The sequence below is a fragment of the Phaseolus vulgaris genome, chromosome 2 (genome assembly GCF_000499845.2).
Source record: "Phaseolus vulgaris cultivar G19833 chromosome 2, P. vulgaris v2.0, whole genome shotgun sequence".
In the NCBI taxonomy this organism is placed as follows: Eukaryota; Viridiplantae; Streptophyta; class Magnoliopsida; order Fabales; family Fabaceae; genus Phaseolus; species Phaseolus vulgaris.
Window position 1 is genome coordinate 28,865,620 of NC_023758.2, and position 22,278 is coordinate 28,887,897.

At 30.4% G+C, this 22,278-nt stretch overlaps 3 protein-coding genes across 4 annotated transcripts; all 3 read right to left on the reverse strand.

Annotated features, from left to right (window-relative positions):
• Nucleotides 1-3,328: 3,328 nt before the first annotated feature.
• Nucleotides 3,329-4,562, reverse strand: LOC137811270 (abscisic acid receptor PYR1-like). Its single transcript, XM_068612942.1, has one exon. It carries the CDS (start codon nucleotides 4,386-4,388, stop codon nucleotides 3,729-3,731), a length of 660 nt encoding a protein of 219 aa, XP_068469043.1. The 5' UTR covers nucleotides 4,389-4,562; the 3' UTR covers nucleotides 3,329-3,728.
• An 8,322-nt stretch (nucleotides 4,563-12,884) lies between these two features.
• LOC137809682 (uncharacterized) lies at nucleotides 12,885-15,415 on the reverse strand. The gene is made up of 4 exons (XM_068610780.1): nucleotides 15,276-15,415; nucleotides 14,983-15,129; nucleotides 14,102-14,311; nucleotides 12,885-13,385 (listed from the first exon to the last, which is right to left on the reverse strand). Exons 1-4 carry the CDS (start codon nucleotides 15,381-15,383, stop codon nucleotides 13,221-13,223), a joined length of 630 nt encoding a protein of 209 aa, XP_068466881.1. The 5' UTR covers nucleotides 15,384-15,415; the 3' UTR covers nucleotides 12,885-13,220.
• Nucleotides 15,416-17,944: 2,529 nt separating this feature from the next.
• LOC137811269 (mitochondrial carnitine/acylcarnitine carrier-like protein) lies at nucleotides 17,945-21,615 on the reverse strand. 2 transcript variants are annotated; one of them, XM_068612941.1, is made up of 3 exons: nucleotides 21,504-21,615; nucleotides 19,029-19,420; nucleotides 17,945-18,629 (listed from the first exon to the last, which is right to left on the reverse strand). In XM_068612941.1, exons 2-3 carry the CDS (start codon nucleotides 19,418-19,420, stop codon nucleotides 18,128-18,130), a joined length of 894 nt encoding a protein of 297 aa, XP_068469042.1. In that variant the 5' UTR covers nucleotides 21,504-21,615; the 3' UTR covers nucleotides 17,945-18,127. The 2 variants fall into 2 exon arrangements, with proteins under 2 accessions (XP_068469042.1, XP_068469041.1); XM_068612940.1 differs by having other exon boundaries at nucleotides 21,169-21,615.
• Nucleotides 21,616-22,278: the final 663 nt, after the last annotated feature.

Here is a 22,278-nt window from a genome sequence, read left to right on the forward strand (position 1 = left end):
CGACCTCTCGGTCAAAAGAGAATCCACGTCACACTCCGGGTTAAATGCTGATAAAAAAAAAACACTTCGAGTTAAATGCACTAATCCCAATTAGGAGCAACAAAGTATGATTATACACTTATTGGGCCTATCTTAATCGTTATAACAGGACAAGACTCAGTAGAATAATATAAATAAGAGAGGACCCCTATAGTGAAATGTAATGTGATTTTGAATTCTGAAGTAGACCATTCAAGTAGAAATCAGTTGACTTGAGCGTCGAAGTGTCTTTACAAGTATATCTCTCAAACATTTAGAAGAGCAACCGAAATCAAAAGAAGATAAAAGGAATTTGATAGGGGATATTCGGTCTCAAATAATTTATAAGAACACTTTTAATTAGGTATAAAAAGCTCGACTAATCTAAAGCAAATAAACAAAGTGATACTATTCGTGGTGTATAAAGTGAAACGAATTCATCAACAAGAACAACCTTTCTCCATTCATGGTTTCAATTGCTTTTGGACAGTGCTCCCACAAAACTTAAATAATTTCATTCACATATTTATAATGCCAGAAACAATTTCTTTTAATCATACTACTTGTTATTCGAAGAAAAATACAAAAATTGAGGTCGTTTGACGTTTTTTTTGGAATTATGTTTGTATATTGGTATAGTCCACAAATTAAGTGAGGCTAAGAGTTTCATTACAAGGAAACAAAAGAAAGCAATGCAAGTTGTTAGAGGCAAAAATCTGATCCATACGATTGTCCATGTCAGTATACGTATGTATGTTGCCTAACAAATCCATTCTAAAAGGTTCCAATCTGGAAAATCAGTAACCTAACATGGAGACGTTGACAGTATCAGTATCCTCAACAGTGACAACCTAAAAGTTCCTCAACAATACTCGTATATATGTGTGTATATATTATTATTATTATTGTATTAACAATAAATATGATCATGAAAAGTAAAACCCTACATTGCCAGCTTATATAGGTACTGGAAAACCATGCACATCCAAGTAGATTTGGATAAACACAAAGGGGCACCACATTAATACATACCTCTGCTAGCAACACAATGAACGAGGCATCAATATCATGATAACAGCGACCAGAACTTGCAGGCAAAGCATGCATGGGGCCCTAGCATTGTGAACGAACGGTTCATAAAAATGCAACTAACTAGAAGATTTGGATTATTAAAAATGGCCTTATTGAGTACCAAGAGCCACCTTTTTATATTTAACCCAAGCTGCAAATGGAAGAAGCAAAACTACACTACAAAAACTTGGCAGAAAACGGGTCCTTCTCAATTTCCTACCTTTCTTACAAATTCCCCTTTTCCACACTGCAATTCAGAGAAAGATGCTCCACACTAGCTACCATCTGACACAATTATTTATTCCCAAATTTTCTCACTACCCACCACCTACTACACTATGTGAGAAACAAGAAGACTATGAATCAAGTAGGTGGCTTCACATTCTGATTATACCCTCCCTATGGGTTGCAGCATATCTGACCCATTTTAACCATTCCAAAAATATATCGGATAACTTAACTTCAGAATTTGTTAGGTTCAAATATGTTTTATTTTGACAGTGAGTGAGTGTTGGCCGTTGGGTGAACCCTACAGACATTATTTCTGGTCCTGTCTAATTTCTTATTAAAGTCAAATGTTTTTTTGGCCTCAGTGTTATTTTTCTTTTATATTATGAAGTTAATACGTGTTTCACCCACTTGTTTTCTATGAAAGCGTGTGTATTTGTTGATAGAAAGCTTACCTTAAGTATCACTTTAAGTTGTTGACATGGCAATATTATTCACATTGTAATAGAAAATCTGTATTTGTAAAATTTTGTATAGAAATATATAAAATAAGATACTTTATGTAATTAAGAGATAGAAAGAAAAGTATTGTATAATGTGTTAAAGTTCAATTACATAAAGTCTTATATTGGAAATGTAATTTTAGTTTTGTGATGTGAGTTCACCTAATATTCTTATCAAATTGAAGAATATAACTCCTCAATGCAATTTACATTATTCTTAAAGAGTATACCAACTTACATCTTTTAAAGTTCATCAGAATTAGGCCAACATCATGTTATAATAAACTTAGTTGTTGGTATGCTTTTAGTAATATTCTTAAAAAATATACACATTTTTATTATTAATTAAAATTGATTAAGGAATAACATTAATTTTTTGCTTTCATAAGCTTTATTACATTTTAACCAACATTAATGTGTTGAAATTAATATATTTAAAAAAGCATACAGTTGGTATTTTTAGCTATATAATCCCTTGATGAATAAGTTTCGTGACAGTTAGTATAGCATAAACATCCAAGAAAACTTTTAGTGTCTTGGGATATTTCATGACAATCAACTTAAAATAAAATTGAAGATGATTCGTAGTAAAGAAGAAGATAATAGTAATAATAATAAGAAGAAGAAAGCAATAAATTAATTTCATATAATTTTATTTCCTACTTTCAAAATAGTAACAAAATTGGTTCCACGAGCCACCTTTTCCTTATTGAGAAGTATAATGCGCATGGCAAACAAATGGCATAAAAACAATATTTTACATAAAATTATTTAAACAAATAAATATCATAGTTTTTGTTGTGAGTTTTTTTCCACATAATTTATGCACAACGTTGCCCATACTTAGAATAGTCCCATAGAGAATATACTAATTTCTAAAGGATATCTGTCTATAAATTAAGAGATAAGTAACATTAGCAAACTGAATTACAAGTTGCTGCATGCTACACCTACCAAAGATTCAATTTAAACAATTGAAATAAAAAATGTTGAATTAAAAATATGAACACAAATTGCGGAAATATAAAAAGGAAGGAACTAAAATTGCATTTAAAGCTGGTCTTTGTTGAACCAAGTTGATAAGTGAGTTTTAATTTATTTATTCCCACCGATCAAACCAGTTGTACTGTTATGGTGTTGAATGTAAAAGAGAAAAAGAATTGATTCGGGCATTGGTGAGAGCTTGATTGTGGGAGGGAAAGAGACTCTTATGATCATGCTCTCCGCTACTTCATATTCCCATTTCTGTTTCTCAACCCCTAATTTGACTTTCTACATTAAAAACACACTATAGGCACATGCAAATAAAAGAGTTTTGATAATTGAAAAATATGACATGGTGTTGGTATAAGTGCATTTCAACAACCTTCCCAACAAAATTTGACAGTAAACTTATTTGATTCGTGCAATAATAGCATAAGCATGTTCAATCCACAGAAGAAAGCATCTTCTTTAAGTAGGCTTGCACTCATGGGAGAAAAAAGAGAAGATATGTACACGGAATCAAATCCAGAGGAAAAGTAAATGATGATATTCACAGAACGGTTGAAAGACACCATGAAGAACAAACATCACAAGTCAACATTTCCTGTACACCTGCATTCACCAAAATGCCCTCACCCATTGTAATAACAAAATTCAACGGACCACCAAAGAGGACATGCTAGCTACCGCCAAAGAAAATCATCAAAAACACAAAACCAGAGTCTCACCCGAAAAAAATTAAGGAAAACTAAATGAATTTCCAAAGAGAAAAATAAAGAAAAGAAAAGAGAGAAAAACTTGTTTTTCTCATTTTATGAATTGGTGAGCGAGGGAGCGATTGTTTCAAATTCCAATCCCTTCTTTTGTTTAATTTTTTTTTGTTTTTATTGAGATTTGCGCAGTGGTGGTTTCGTTTGGTTTGCTTCACCGTGAGTGTGGCTTATAGTCACCGTCGCGGTTTGTTCCTTCGGTGACGGTGGCGAGCTTCTGAAGGTTCAGCTTGACGACGGTGTCGGCGAAGAGACGCGTGTCTTCTTCAGTGTTGCCGTCGGGGACGTCGACGATGTAGGATTCGAGGACGACGGTGTAGATCTTAGCGTCTGCGTCGGAGTCGAAGGCGTGGACGGTAGTGACGGAGCGGTAGTTGCGGAGGCGGTGTTCGCCGCCGATGATGCTGAAACCGGTAACGCGGCGGTCGTCGTCTAGGTAGTCGAGCCGCTCTGTACTAGTAGCGGCGGGGAGGCCGGAGATGACATTGACATCGCGTGTGACGCCCACGGCCATGTGAAAGGGCTCTTTGACGGCGCAGCTCTTGATGAAGTGCTTGTAGGTCTGGGGCTTGTCGAAGCGGCGGACGACGGACCATACAACTTCGGGCGGAGCCTGGACGCGCTGCGCGAGGAGGGAGGAGCATTGGCCCGGGCCGACGAGGTAGATGTGGTGCTCCGTGATGGAGGGGACGAGGGAGCCGAACTCATGCGGGGTGAGGCCGAAAGGAGGGTTGAGGTGGTGGTTGGTCGGGATGCGGTGGTTGTCATCGGAGTCTGGCTCCGATGTGGTGGCGGAGCTCTCACCTTTCTCCATGGCGGGGAGAGAGAAAGAGAGAGAGCGTGAGAAGGAGAGAGTGTGTAAGTGACGCTGTTTGGCACTTGCGGAACGAGACTTTGAGGAACGGTTAGGGGTACTCTTGGGAATTCCCCTCTCAAACTCTGTTTTCTTTCTCTGCCACTTGATAATATATGCAACTCCACCAAAAAATCACTACTTACTTAAACTTCAAATTATACTTTTTTTTTTTTTTATTTCAAACCATACTTGCGAACAAAATACGGGGCTTAGGTTTAAGTGTCTTGCTAAACTAATGTTAAAAATAATTATCAAAATCAATTTTAAAAGATCTTAATAAAATATTCCTTTCGATTTCTTATTTAATTAAAACACTGATTAGCACTTGTCGGAGTTTAATTATAAACAATAAATAATAAAGTCAAACACAATTGATTCACTTGTCAAAAATTGAACTCGAATTAGAATTTTTTTTTACTAAGGTGAGAGTTTCATTACTGAATAATTTCAAAGTATTTTAATAACATGAGACTTTGTAGCTTTAGTGAACGCTTAACATTCAACCAATTAAATTTTTTTATTTTAATGAAGTCAAATAAAAGCTAAACAAATTTGAACATACGAATTATGAAAGACAGTTTTTTTATGTTTTTTTTACCTTTTATACATTTGAATATTTGCAAGTTTTTAATATCAAACTTATTTTATTTCGAGGAATTGTTAATTAGAAAGGATCAAACATATCATTCACCAAATATTAATCATGAATAAAGTTATTAAGTATTTTTTTAGAAACTGTAAAAGAAAAATAAAATTATACTTATATTATAGTAAAATAAATAAGTTTGAGTTATGTAAAAAATAAAATTAAGTTTGAACTTATCTTATTTACTAAAGAAAAATTCAATTAAATATTTAATAAATTTGAATAATTTATGAAAATAGATAAATTAGTTTATATTATTAATATGTGGATGTATATATAGTCATCGTTAAAGGTGGGGTATCTAGGTTTAAGCTTGTGTAGTGCCTCTATATTTTGTAGTTTATGTGTGTAGGGACTTTCAGTTCTTGATTTTTTTTGGATGGGACTTTTTTTTACCTAAAAAATTAAATTTAGTTTAATCGGCCCAGATCACAAACTATTTATACCCGCAACTTGAGTAAGTTATATAAAAATTAAAACATTTAATATATTTGAAATCTCTAATTTATGTACTATTTATGATGTAAACGAATTAAAAAAATATATTAAAAAGAGTGGAATAAACATTTGAATGTTTTGTGTTCTCCCATGCAATTATTGGGATTATTGGTTCTCCCTCTCTCATTATCTTCTTTCGTTTGTCATCTCTGGTCATTTTCATTTATGGCTATAACACTGTAAAATGTATATGTTATTATTGTCCACGTGAAGACAAAGTTAGAGTAAAAAGTTAGGAGTGAAGTTGAGGTGATGGAGGAATTAGAATTGGAGGTAAGAAAGGAGAAATGGAGTTGTGACACTAATGGTGGAGTTCCTTGAAAGGGAAGTAGAGGATCACTACTTGTTTCCAGTGAGGAACGACTCTTTGAATTTTATAACTCATGTTAAAATCTTCTACTTGCTACATCCACAATATCTATACGTCTAAATTGATCAATTCAATCTTTTTTTTTTGTTAAATAATATTGTATGCATTCTTGCTACGTCAAACTTATGAATTGTACATGATATTAAAACAATTTTTTAGGATGAAAATTACTTTAAATTAATCTTCAAGTAAACGAGTAAAAAAATATTTATTAAGTTACATGTCTATAGAAAAATATAGTATTATCAAAATAAATCTTGAAATATTTTTTTTTACTAAATTTGATAAAGTTATTTTTCCTTTCTTTCAAATGCAAATATTTTATTAGGTTGTTATATATAGTTAGTTTTGTTTATGTACAAAAAATGTTCTTATCTTCTTATCTTGTTAATTTTGGATTTTTTTTTGTAAATCTCTTCTCCATCTTATTTGAGATTGAATAGAGTATTTACAAAAGATTATTCAATAGTTAGAGTATTTAACGTTATTAAATGTATCTTATATTAAATGATATTAATATGTTTATAGAGATGACTGAGAACATTTTTTTATTTTAAATTTATATTATTATAACTTTTTAGGTTAATTTCATTTTTAGCTTACAACACAAATTACTTATAGTTGTAAATTAATTTTAATTATTATTGATGTGTTTGTCGTCTTATATTTTCAATATATACATAATCTCAATTATATTCATTACATTCTTACTTTCTCAATGGTCATTCTTCAGAATATACTACAATGTTGTTTTATATCATTAATAAGTTGATGATATTTTTGAAACCTATCAAACAAAAAAACATTCATTTGAAAATTCAAAATAATAATATTTACTTTTTTTATTTAAAATTTCAATATATGTTATTATATTATTGAAAAAAAACACTCATTTGATAATTCAAAATAATAATATTTACTTTATTTTTTAATTTAAAATTTTAATACACATTATTATATTATTAAAATTGATGTTGTAATGTGGTGTAATTTCTTTAAGAAGTGTAAAATTATTATTTTCCAACACTAAAATTAGACAAGCAATAAGTTTTATTTTTCTATAGGAAGATATTTATTTGACATTAAATTTGAATTTAATAAAAAGAATCAGGTATTGGTATTAGAGTTGGGCAACATTAACGAGTCATGTTATTTTTCCAATCCCTAGATTGATTCCTTGTGTTATTTTAGTATGGTTGAGGTTGGTTTGTTTTAGGTGTGCCAACCATATTTATATTTGTAGAAAAAATTCGCCACATTATTGTTTAAACCCAACTATTGCCCAATAATTAACGACACGATCCACAATAACTCATAGTCTATTTGGATGAAAGTTTTCATAAGGATATTTCTTTTTTCTAGAAATTTTATTTACCTTTTTTTTGGGATATGGAGCCAAAAGTTAGCTCATATTTTTATGAAACCATCCATACTCTGTACAAAAAATTAGTGGGTCTGATGATGTTTTCTCTATTTTGTTTTGTGTTTGTACGACTATAAAACTTAAATTACATTTTAAATTCAATAATATTAGAGAAAAAAATCTTACTATTATGTTCAACAAGAATAAACTGATCACAGATAATTATTTTGGAATTAAGTAAAAGTGTAAACTGTTTCATACCATTAATTTAAATGTCTATTTTCTATTAGTATATTTATATATTTTTTATCAGCAATAATATATTTATATATATATATATACATATATTAAAAAAGAATTCTAATAAAAAATAGCTTAGAATATACAATATATTGTGAGAAATCAATTACCAAAGTATTATTATTGTAAACTTGACGAACTTTGTTTTGAATGTGGTTTATATTACTTCTTTTAATTTCGTTTTTGTGGAGAATGGTGTTTATTTGTTTAAGCTATAATTTGCATACACGGAAATAGTTGAATTGCATCGACAAAGAATCATGTATAATAATATTTCTTATGATTTGATATTGAAAAAACATGACAAGGGTCAGAGAGAGAATGAACAAAATCTGAAATTGTTAATGGGCAATGAAATAGAATGTACGTGTTTATATATAATCAACAATTATTTATAATGTTTTAACAATAAACTATCTAATTAGAACAACTAATAATTTATATGCAGCTAATTAACAAGAGCTCGCTTCAGAACGATAATACTAACCAAGCTTACATACTATACCACTTACCTTTAATTAATATTAATTGACACAGTAAAAATACTTCTAATCTTTTATGAGATTTTAGGCAGGGATTAATTTTAATATAATATCTGTACAAAATAAATTACTCATGCATTGTTAGTTACTGAAAAATATTGTTTGGTGTAAAATATTTTTACACTATTACTCAATTACAAAATTATGTCCTTTAAATTTATTAATTTTAATAATAACTATGTTAAAAATACTTAGATGATAACATGGACCAGTGAAACTTGTTGAATAATATGACAATACATGTTTAAACATTCTACACATAAATTACTATACTATTAAATTTATTGACAAATAAATGCTTAATTTAATTTTTTTAAGTTTGATAATTAACTTGATATTAATAGTTAAAATATTTTATTTTCTATTTCTTACCCAAAACATATTTTTCAAATAAACATGATTATATAACTAATATCACATAATTTGTTCGAGTGGATGTTAAAGAATCTTAACTTTAAATTCTCCTGTTATTAAAAAACATTTTGACAAATATGAGAACTAACCATATATGTGTGTGTGTGTGAAGTACAAGAATTTGACAATGGATAACATTTCCCCCAATTAAAATCATGAACTAACTAAATTAAACTTGTAGTGTCGGTGAAATTATCTCACTACCAAAATAGTTAAAAACATGTGACAAAACATTAACTATAATATGTGTTATAATTAAAATTAACCATATATACTGATCTGATAATTCGTACATAGTTACCAAAGTTAGAGTAGATGAAGTCAACCACTACTATTTATAGTACCATATACTAGAATTAGTAACAAAATGATAGTATCTAAAGCACATGTAGATGATGAACAGAGTCAATTATAATAACAGTTTGCAGCTTGAAATAACATGAATATATGTACTTTAACATGTGGACAATATAAACTTAGAAGAATAGTTTTGTGTAGAATAAATTAAAGAAAAATAATGTAGTTGAAAATGAAGCAAAGAAGTAATTATTTTGATTTGTTTGTGTTTGCAATTACAGCTATATAGCATGAGGCATTTATAGGAAAAAGGGGATATTAAAGATGGTAGTATCCCACATTGTGATTATACAAATGCGTTCACATGGTTTGGGGTCAAAGGGAGCAATTAAGATTCCTTCACCACAACTTTAATCAAATATGTTACGTCAATTATCCCAACTCACTGCAACTTCCTGTGCTTCTAATTACACCTTACTAAACCTCTTTAAATTATATTATTCTTCAAACTTCTTCTGCAAATCTTGCAATTCAAATCACCTTAATTTTCTATTTATCTCTAATCCAGTTTTTTTTGTTCTGATAGAGGTAACAAGTGGATTGTAGAAAAATGGTTGATTAACCGTTTCATCAACTTTCAATTTATGATATTATATTTTAATTATTTTTAGAAAATCACTTTTAGAAATGTATAAACTCTTCACTTTAAACATACAATTACCATAATTTTTATGTGAATAGTTTGATGCTAAGATAATAGATAAATTTTGTCATTTTAAACTTTATTATGTATGTTTTCGACGTAAACTTACATAATATGGAAAAAAAATATATAAGAAAAATTATATTTCGAGCTCAAATTTTGCTAAGCAGTCATGGACGTATATCACGATTAATCTTTTAAATATAGCATCCTTATAATTATTTCACGACTTACTATTTTAATATCTACTTTGTTCACTTTTTTTCTTTTTTTTTAATTAATCTTTTCTCAAGTTAATTGAGATTTTTTCAATATATATATATATATATATATATATATATTATTTTATAAAAAAATAATAATTATAAAATATTTTAGGGAAGTTAACTTATTAAAAAAGTTGAAAGGTTATATATATTATATATTTTCAAAACATACCAAAGACAAAGCATGTTAACCATCCAAAAAGATTTCTATGTTTAATTGTAGTAGACTCTTTCAGTTCCAATATTTTAATAATCATTTTCCTAAAAAAAAATAAAAAAATAATATATATATAATCCTATTAAGTTCGGACACCTATTTTAAATGACGTATCTATGTCGATCACAGGTATCAGACAATAATACTTGTAGGACAAGTATCGATGAAGTGTCCAATTCAACAAATATTTGTTGAATTTTTAGTAATTCAAGCATGAGTCTAACACAATTTAAAAAAAAAAATATTAATTTTTAAAAAATTTAAAATTATTGTATAAATTTGTATTATAATTATAAAAATAAGAAACAAATCATTTTGAATCAGTTAAGAAAAATATCTTTTTAATAAAAAAAACTAAGATATATTTAATGTATATAAATCTTTATTGTCAATTGATATAATTTATAATTATATAATATATAGATTTGTGTCTTGTATCCTACATATTTTAAATATTATACGTGTATATCTTTGTCAGTGTTGTATTAGTGTATGTGCTACATAAGTACGATCTATAATATTATTATTTGTTTTTTCAAAAATATATGTTATTACTCAATTTTGTCCATTTTTTTATTATGTTGTCATATTTTAGAATTATTCAAATCTTGAATCAATCAATCACCCTATGAAGTTCTTATTCAGTGATTTTTATCTAATGCATATGCCTTCATCTCATTGAAATGGTGGCTACAAGATTTGATGAAAGAGAAATCTGCCAAGCTCGAGACATGGAAGAATAATTGGTGAGGAACTCAGCAAATAAAATAGCTAGGTATAACTGTATAGGAAATAATAATATTTTTATTTAGTGGAATACCTTGCTTAATATAGGGTCATAATTAATTGTATTTCGTCCCTAGGGATGTGTAAGGGATAAATGGCCCACAAGACCTAGCCAACATGCTTCGGCTTTCCATCCCCACACAGTGTTGCGTTATGTCAACACCAACTTGCAGAAGCTACCCACCTCTCCAACCATTTATGTGTTCACATCCATGGATCCACTCTTCTAATTCACTATAAATAATATCAATAATAACTACTATTCATACAATCATTTCTACATATACCTTCATCTTACCTCCAATAAAAATAATGTTAATTCATAATATATAAATAATTTAAAAATAATATTACTATGATTTTATAACATTAGTTTAAACTGTATATTTTTGTTTCGTTTTATGTCTCTTTTTAGTGTATCACCTACTTCATTAGATATCTTTATGTCTTGGCATCTTATTTCTGTTGCGTATGTAAAAGGGTGATGTATAACATCACTCAAGTATAATAATCGGATGTGACATGGATGGGTTAATATACCAAAAACCGATAAAATTAAGTAGTAGCTATAATGATGGATTTGAATATTTGATGCATTAAAAATGAAAGTGAAATTAAGTTGACGAATAAATAGAGGTATTAATGTAGTTATTTTGAAAGTGGGGGTTATGTGAAAGCAATTAGATTAATGTGGTAGAGCAGAATTCTAGAAGAATCTGATGATAATATTGAATGGGGAAATAAAAAGGTGAAATGATAAAGGGAATATATTATTGGATGAATATTGATGAAGCTGAGGATTGTGATTGTTGTCTGTATGAATAATGGTGTTAAAATAATAAAAGTTTGTAGACAGAGAAATAATTTGATTGGTTGGTGGTATCCAAAAGATAGCTAAAGTCTAAAGATGATGGTCATTGCACAACTACAAACTGTCTGCTTGTAGCCACCATTTGATTCCATTATTCTGAACTCAAGTTTATGCTTTTAGAATTAAATTTTACTTAGCGATAATCACACTAAAAACTTTGCTTTATGAAGTCATCTGAAGGAGACATATTAGTTCCCAACATGCTCAAAAATTAAGATAAAAGAGTTTGAAGCTGGCGTGGTTTCCTCTTTCAAAACTTTCAAATGGATGTCTGCATCATTCCACGGATTTTCCAGCTCACCACAATTACAAATCTCTAATCCGTTTCTAACATTTATTACTATAAAATCAAAATTCAATCCTCTCCTCAAATTCACCTGCTTCTACAAATATTCTCATAAATCAAATCATTAAATCAATCTCTTAAATAGATTTTAATATTAAAAAATAGGCTTTAACATTAAAGGCGTTTGAAACAAATCATGAGGGACCATTGATTTAAAGCTTTGATATTACCCATTCTCTGAAATGAAATAAAATTTCAACGCCAGAATATCCATTTCATTTAAATTGCAAGATTCACGAATCATAATGACCACAAATAAGTATTTAGCGTTTTAAATTCGGTGGTCATGAAAAGATCTCCTAGCCGGCAAGTAATAGCAGGCCCTGCTGTTCGCCATGTTGCTTTTTAATTGATACCATCAAAAGTAATAAGCACAATGCCAGATATTCCATTTTTTTAGTTTTTATATCGATGTATATGCCATTGTTAAGGCATGATCATCAATTCCTCTTTAGACCTTTCATTAGTGGGTGTATCTGATTCCAACTCCTTAACAAATTACTTTTCAATTATAAACTTTCTTTGGCTCTGACGGCTCACTACGATTTTCAAATTTACTTTCTAAAAAATATGGCATGTGATAATATAATATTTTTAACTAGCAAATTAAACAAAATATCAGTGAGTGAAAACCTGTTGCTTATTCCCTGAACACATCCTTAGTTTTGTTATGCTATATGAAATAAGAATTTAAAAACTCTAGGTCCGTCCAAAGAATGAGATCGATGGCATCTCTTTTCCAATAATTGGACTTAAATAATTAGAAATATTGCGTTGTCTGAATCTGGAACCAAATGTAGTGTTATTACAGTTCATGATTTCACATGGCCTTCTGTCCCTTAAAAACTGCGATGGTTCATTTCCCCAGAGCCAAACAATTGTACTGTGACTGTGACTATACTTTTTTTAACAATGATACAAGTCCCAAATAATCTTTTCCTTCACTATATAGTTTGGTGTAATATCAAATGAATAAAGAATCTCTGATTTCAGTTAAAAAATACTGTCCTAGATTTATCCCATGCTGTGACTATATCTACCAAATCTGATCTCATACTTTATTATTACTAGCATAAAGTATTGCAGAAAATTCAAAACGAACGACACAAATGTGTATCAATGCTCATGGTAGGCTAAAAGAAGTAAAAGAAACTAATCAATGTTATGAGGATCAGCAACCTAGTAGTTTTAAATGTGGCCAACTAACATTAGATACTCGTTTCTTCTCAACTTGGCATTTCTTTTCATTCTTCTTAGGTCTATTCTTCACCGCCTGCACCTGTTGCTTAGGAGGGCACGAGTTTCTAATTTGTTCCTTCTCATTCTCACATTTTTCCTGCAACGATATACATGTTAAACATTGATTCTGATATTCATTCCAATAACAGCATATTCTGCAACCAGCAGAAACACCTTGTAAATGGCTTCCATGTTGCTTGAGGTGTTGCCAATGCCAAGGTAACAATAATATAAAACAAATAGGCTATACAGTACACATTGCCTATGAAGTTGCTGCCAATTAATTTACATCATAAACTAATTGCTGGCTCTTTGGACTTTACTGTTTAGTTTATTTAGATACAACCAAAAACGAAAAGTATAACATACTAGAAGCTCCATTAATTCGTGATGCGCATGATTTTCTTTTATCTGTATAAACACACACTGTTTAGCAAACAGATGCTTGTGGTCCTCACAAATTTTTATGTTAGGTAAGCCTAGTATTTTAATCTAACTGGATTTGGCTATATTTTTTAAGGGTGAAAGAGACATAATGTTTATATTTTTTTTCTCATATCTAGATGTTACCATTTTATTCTTTATTCTTGGGCTAACAGGACAGTATTATATATGATCTAGGACCGAAACTCCAAGCACTAATTGTAGCACAGGAATCAAGAAAAAAAAGTGTATGAAATTTAGTTTATTTGACTATTGGATGGTGCCAGTTATAAAAAATTTACAGGGGTTAGTTGTAAACCTGTAATCTACAATGTAAACATTATTGGAAATAACGAACTGCTCTATTTCAGTAATGTTTTGTTTTCTTACCTGGGATATTTCAGTTGTCTTAATAGGCACTAATCCTCTCTCATTATTATTTGAGAGATTGTTGAAAGTTGGACATGAGGAACATATTTCTGTCTTGGATCCTTGGCTGGACGAAACCAACCCAGAAGTTTGTGTAGCCTCCCCAGAAGTTTGTGTGGACTCACGGGACAAAGGGATAGAGTTGCCACTTGAATCAATCTCTACGTAAAGCTAAAGGAACACATTATTAGATTAACTTACATGGCAGATAATATGTTTACACTTAGAAAATAATTGAATTCATATAATGACAGTGTTGATGCACAAAATAGTGATGATAGTGTGTGTGAGTGTAAGGTATATATGTTGCTAAATTTTGTTGCTCAGTAGTGGATGCTTATAAAAGGGTGTCATTTTCACAGGCATACTCCAGCTACATTTAGATGAGAGACTTAGCGGTTTAAGCATTATATGTTTCATTAGGTACTTGAAATCGATTCCCTAAGATCATAAACTTTTTTTGCAAGTGTTTGTCATCAAAGTTGTGAGCTTCCTATTTCTATGAATCTATGATTATCTCAGGAAGTGTGCAGATCAGTAATCAAGATATATTATTATCTATTAATCAAGACAGCATCTGGGGGTGTTTGTTGTCTAATATGGAAAATTAACTGTTTTAATAATTAAGAAAATTGTCATGGTCTTAATTATTTATCAAATTAGCTTAATTTATGCATTTTCAATTGGGTAAAATATTATGTGAGTTTGTTTCTATCTATTAATTCTGTTAGTGAAAAAAAATCACATACTGAAAGGATGAAAGTTACATAATTTTAAAATGTGAAATGCAATTATTAGAGAAAATGGGTGGCAGCAAAAGCAGATGGAATTGAATGTTTAACCTTAAAAAGTCTGTTTTCAAGAGAGGCAACTCGATCAAACAATGTGCCTTTAAAGAAATCCTCTTTGGTGGACAAATCAAAAGATTGTTTGGCTTTATCAGCAGGGACATTGGTGCCATATCTTTGTTTTCTTTCTAAATATTTCATCTGTCATGACAAGCATAAATACAGATATATAAGAAAAAACCGATGCACAGAAGGATAAATAAATGTTTGAAAGGCTAAGAATGATATGTGAGAAAATTGATGTGATTGTGACAAATAAGAAAGGGTTAGAGAAGTGAAAAGCTCACAATGAACTCCAAATGATCCAGCCTAGCAATGAGAGAGATGGATGAGTGATGAGAGGGTAGTTTGGGGTCATCCATTTTTGGCACGTTCGGAGTGTTCTGTGTTTTCATCAAATTAGAACCATGTGTTATATATTATGACACACAAGTGCTCTCACTAAAAAAAGACATAACAAACAAACAACAGAAGAAAATCAACTCAGCATTCAACTGCGACATTTAATCGTTCCCACCTTTTCCTTGGACCCAGACTGCTCATACATTAGTTTGTTATGTCACGTGCCACTCACCACTTTTTTCTCTCACTTCCTTTTTCTCCATCCTAATATTTATGCTCGTTACGCTGAACAGAACCACGTAGGAATAGAGTATACGACCAGGTCTTATGAATTACATAATATAGAAGGAATATTTTCTTTTACAAATTAAGATTGATTTTCTGGCGTTTTTCTTATCATGTTTTTCTTGGTATTAATACCTTTCTTTTCTATAATACATACTTTTGAATCACTAAATAATATAGTCTTTTCTCCTTTCACCTCTGTTATCTCCTTCAAACCTTTTCTCTTTCTCTCAACCTTTTAATATGTTTGTGTAGTGTACTAATAATAGTTATATAGTATAATATATATATATAAATAAACAACTCTAAAAACTGGTCTTAACCTTTTAATATGTTTGTGTAGTATACTAATAATAGTTATATAGTATAATATATATAAATATTTGAAAAACAACTCTAAAAGCTGGAAAATTAGTTGTTTTACAAGTAAAAAACACAAATCAATACTTTCTCAACCTCATTCATTTTTATTATTGGTAGAAAATAATAATCTATTACTCTTTTTTTATTCAGTAAAGGTTTATTTTATTATAATCAAATAATAAAGTAATGTTTGGAATGATTCTTTAAGAAACTTTTATATAAAAGATTAAAAAAAATTAAAAGGAACATATCTTGTCATTAGAGTTGTTGCTTGGGTCAACCCATTAATCCATTAATGTAAATTTTGACATTCTCACCATTTGTTGGATAACTATCATATATCCAAACTCACATAATTATCATTTGGCAATTGCTTCCTGCACCATATCACGCACCCGATCTTAGCGGAAAAGACGAAACTGTCCTTAAAAAAAATTTTCGAAATATGTGTTCTGGATATTTTTTTCCAGAACGAAATTTTATATTACGGATTTTTTATCTGGAATTGATTTTTTATTTTTGTTTCCGGATTTTTATTTCCGAAACACAATGATTTCTTTTCCGGATTTTTTTTTTCGGAATGTATTATTTTTCAATTCCGGATTTTTTTGTCCGAAATAGAATTTTATTTTTGGTTTCCAAATTTTTATTTTCGAAACTCAATAATTACTTCCGGATTTATTTTTCCGGAATATATTATTTTCAATTCTGGATTTTTATTTCCAGAATTAAGGGTATTTTTGGAAATTAAAAAAAATATGTTGGGTGCAGGTTAAAAATGATTGGGTGCAGGGAGCATTTGCCTTATCATTTATTCAATACTCACATAAATATCATTTATTCAATACTTCACATGTAGTTAGCAGTGATTTTTGAAAGATCTTAATTTCTACTTCACATGTAGTTAGCAGTGATTTTTGAAAGATCTTAATTTCTAACTCTATAGTTTATAAGAATGAAAAATGCTACTTTATAAAAAAATATTGTCTTTATAGTCAAATTATTGTAACCTTTAATCTTCTTGAATAATATAAAGAGAAAATATGAATAATAAGTATTAGATTGAATTCAATTTTAGGTAAGTCTTCCAAGTGTGTAACCTTATTATAATTATCTTTTATCATGTCATACTAGGTTTATGATTATTTCTTATTATATCATTTACGTCAAATTGTTGATAATAGAAATTTTATGGCTTCTAACAATTTCATTAATTATTAAAATGAATAAAGTAATAACTAATTTGTAGTCGCACAATCCAAAATAAAAATTCATCCAAAATACAGAAATTTATTCTTGATTGTTCAATTCAAAATACATTTGTATTTCAAATTCGGGTATTATATTTTTAGAGTTTTTCAAAAGTATGGGGGTGCACGAAGAAATAATGAGGGTACAGGAAAAAATCGCCTCCTATCTATCAATTATTTTTCAATCAAGAGAAGTGGTAGGCCAACCATTAAAATTGAACTGGGAACTGCTACAGAATCCTCACCAAATTTACAGAATTCTAACAGTGATAGAACCTAGCTATACCTTCATCCTTTCTGCAATCATACAATCCACTTTCTGAACAAATTCTGTACATTGACATCTCAGGAAACGGTGGAATAATCTAATTGACAAAGAGTACACATTTTTTCATTACAACAATTTCTGACGTATTTATAGTTAGGTTTGGAATAATATACACCATGAAATATAATAAACGAATTTAAGTTATTTTAGTTAAGATAGTGTGCCCACCAAAAAACATTAAGATACATTTGATCCAATTCTTGCAAGTTCCAATGATTCCATCCTAACTTGATCACAAACCCGAAGTACACACTTGAAATTGCAAGAATTGGATTCACAAGTTCACAACTGCATCTTAACTCTGAACTACACATTGAATTTATTTATTTTTCTACGACGTCATTTGTGATCTAAAACTATTTCAAGCATGAAGAGAAACACCTAACTCTGAAATAAAATGCTGCTGTATTACCACGGATGAAAGAACATTTCCCTGAAGCAATAACAAGTTATTCCTTTTGTGGCAATATTGCAATTGCAATGCATGAAATGAAAATGTTTTAGGAATTAAAAAGAAAAGGAAACATGGTTACTCAATGGCACCTCCTATCAGTGCTTCTGTGTGAATAAATCATCCAAGAGCTGATCTTGTCATCTCATATGCCAAGAAGCAAGCTGCATTAGCAGGAACACTTCGGGCCATTGCTGGACCAAAACCCTTATATAGGCCTTTGAACCCCTCAGAAGCTGAAATTCTTCTGAAAGCATCAATTGAACCAGAGAACTTCGGGTTTTTGTAATCATCTATTTGAATCACACTCTTAACAACATCAGTTGGGTACACTGCGAGCCAGTAGGCAGCTCCAGCCAAGCCTCCAGCAAGCAACAGAGAACCTCTATCCAGTTCCGAGGTATCAGTGCCACCAGCAAGTAATCGCTTTAATGCTTCATATACACCAAACATTGCAGCATTTCCAGGTACTTCACGAGCCATAGTGGGAACCAAGCCCTTGAACAGACCTCTTATGCCCCCTTCTGACCTGAGAACTTGCCTGGCCACATCCATGGGCCCCCCATATTTCACTGCCATGGTAGCTGTTCCAGTGCCAGCTAATGTACTTTGCGCTTGCAATCTGATATTCACCGTGAAAATAAACAGTTAGAACATCAATACATAGTCTAAGTACTTCTGTTTAAATGATAATATGAAAAGCAAATTCAGGAAAAGTTAACCAAGACTAGTCTGCAGCTCAATTCGCTCAGCTTATGCTCGTGACTATCTGGTTTCATGTCAACCACAACATACATGATTGGATTTGTTTAAAGTGAGCACTAAAACAAGAGATGCTTCACAGAAAACAAGGTTAAATGTAACTTGCTTTTAGCTAAAAAAATTATTGTTATCAAAGAGGTCAAAATCTATGAAAAGTTTTAGAAGAAAAAAGAAACAATAGATATACAAGTTGATAGAAAGAATATACAGGAAATGCAACAAAACCATGACCGTTAAATCATAATCAATGACCTCTGACCTGCATTTGATCAATTCAGTAGGGCAAGCTAGAAAGGAAACAGCAATTCCAGCTCCAGCTCCACAAATAACCTGCTGATTTACTGTGAGGGTAGCACCAGGATGCGACCTAAGTAATGTTTCCATTTGCCCCCTAACAGTAAACAGAACAGCATTGAAGGCTGCTACTGTGGCAAGTGGGGCTCCCATACCCTTGTATAAACCCCTTGGACCTTCAGCTGCCACTGTCTGCTTGACAGCATCAATTGCACCAGAATACCTGGGAAGCTGGCCGGGGAGTGGTGTAGGCTGGCTTTGGAGCTTGACCTTGATGGTGTCAAATGGGTGTCCAACTACCAATTGTGCTACCCCTCCAATAGTCCCAGCACTTAGGTCCTTTGCCACATCTCCCATCTGAAAAATCAAAATTCCAAGAATGAAAACTGAGAAATAAGATTAGTAACTTGAACATGTAAAGTAAAATTACTATAACAATAAAATTTACTTGACAAAACAGCCCATTTAAACAATACTGGAGATAACACAAGATCTGGGGCATGCACTTTATCTCTACAAAAGCATTGAGAACAGGATTGTGTGTTTCAAAAACACAACCACTTGGTGCCTCTTTCCCATTAATTTCTACCGTTCTCGTGAAAATGACAGAAGTTCAAGGTATATATGATATTTTTCAGGATAAAATTAGAGCTAAGAGGAGCGCTAAACTTCATTATTGTAAACCCTCATTCTAGTGTTTGAAAATGCATGTATCAAACTGTAATCCATGACTTTACAGATCTTATTATTAATCTACTTGGCTGGGAAACAACTGTAGAGAACGAAATAAAATAAGAATAAACTGAATAAGTTTTCCCAATGTCAGGGAACAAAGTATCAAGGATTTATGTGACTGACAATTTACAATTTCAAGGACTAGAATGAGGACTTCTTCTTTTTTTAATCCTCTAATTGGTAATGTCATAAGCGAAGCATATTCGGACACCAAAATGTCAAAAAGTAGATGTTGGAAAGTAATAATAAAACAAATTCCTTAATTTGCTTCATATCCTGTGCTACTTTAGAGAATATTTATAAGATGTAGTAATTACAACAACAGCAATAACATGAACAACTTTATCTCACTATGAGGTGGGATACATGAATCGCAAGACCTATTACTTTCAGTACAATTAATTTATCGCTGCTGCAGGTGCATGGCACCATCACCACAACCTTTATGCAGTAGAGATCAGACAACTGAATTGACCCAACCAGTCTTGTAATTAGTGCATGGATCATCTAGAGGTGCGTAAAACTCATACAATTCCACAAAATGGTATAAACCAAAAGTCATAAACTTTCTAACTGGTGAAAAAATCCTTACTTATCATTAAGCCGCTTAAAAGTTAATATTAAATTCCACACTCTTGAGCTTCACAAGCTTGACATGAAGGCATAATGAGTGTTGTTTGCTAACTAGCTCAAAACTGTTCTGCATTATTTTCTTATCTTAATCCTAAACAATCTGGGGTCAGAAATATATTCAAACAACTTTTTTTAAGAGTGTCATTATGTAACGGTTGAAGGAAAGGAAGGGGAAAATGCTGCAACTATGAAGATCAAGCTCCTTTCAAGTCATGTAAGACATTCACATCCCTTTGTGATCCATCATAATTAACTCTCTCAGAAGATATCCAGATACAACAAAAACAGATACCAAAAGTGGTTCAAATTGAAACAGGTGAAGGAAATTGAAACCCCATCTTCCACTCTTTCTGCTACACATATTAGAAAAATAACTACCACTCTTTCTTTCTCATTTAACAAAGCTCTCATCTAACAAAGCACCCACAAATTCACACACACACAACTCCAAATTCCCGGAAAATAACAATGAATGCAACACAGTAGATGCAGTAAACACATATCAATCAAGAAGTCAATGATCGTCTAACTAAATTAGATCCCCAGAAATAAAATAAAATGAAAGACTATTTTACTAAATTAGATCCCCAGAAATAAAATAAAAAAGACAGACTATTTTCCGAATCAAAGGTCTAAAGTAGAATACATATACAGTATAAGAAATCGAATAGATAATGTCGAATGCATCCATTTATCCTTGTAAAAAAATAAACTTTTGAACAACGCTGGAATATTACCGTGCTTTCACTGGTTCCCAAATAAATAGATGAGAAAAAGAATGAAGTTGAACCAACACTTTCGTCAGAAGCCCAGAGTGAAGAAAAGAGGAAGAATTGTCTGTAGAATGGAAGAGGATGGGATGAAAGAAGGAATGGTAGTATTGATCGAAATGAAGGGGATTCAAAATCAAGACAAAGGGTTGTTAGGTGAATCTGTGAGGTGGGTTGTTTCTGAAGGTGACAGATACTAATCCAAATGTGAAACACACTAAAGATTATAGGTAAAACCAGAAAATTAGAATTATCAAACCACACCAGAAGAAAGTTTTGAGAGAGATGTGCAATGTACAAACCCAGAGGTTGTTGAGATGACGAAGACAGGATATCTCAGAAACTCTCTGTCTCTATGTCTCTGCCTCCTCCAATGAAGATATGCTATGAACTTATGGTCGACCTCACATGAGTAATTGTAATTTTATTAAATTATTATATGAAGTAAATTTATAAATGTATTATAAATTTTATTATATATTTTTATTCATTTTTTTCTAAAAATGAAAAAATAATTAGAATTTAATGTAAAAATAAATTATTCTTAAATAAACAAGAGAAAAAAATATTAGTGAATCTATTTAAGTTTATCTTAAATTTGAGCTTATCTTAAAGAAGTAAAAATTTTACCAATAAATTTATTTATTAAATTTTAAAAACAACTTATTAAATTATTTATTTAAAAAATAAATTATATATATATTAAAAAATAAATTATTATATACATGTAGTCATTATTTAAAAAAAATGAGTTATTTGATTATTTTAAACTAAAAATAAATTATTTAATTACTTGTTTTTTAAAAGAAATAAAGAAATTATTTTTTATTAAAATATGAATAATGTAAATATTGTACATTTTGTGAAAAAAATAATATTATTATAATAATTACTGAAATAATATATATATTATTAAATTATAAAATATTTTTATTAAAAGTAATAACATTTTTTTTAATTTTATTGTATTTTTTTATTGTCTAGGTGGTTTTTTTTATTAAGAATAATTATTTCAATTTAAAATAAGTAGTTATTTAAAACATAAAATTATAAGAAATTTGGTTCTTTATATTTTTT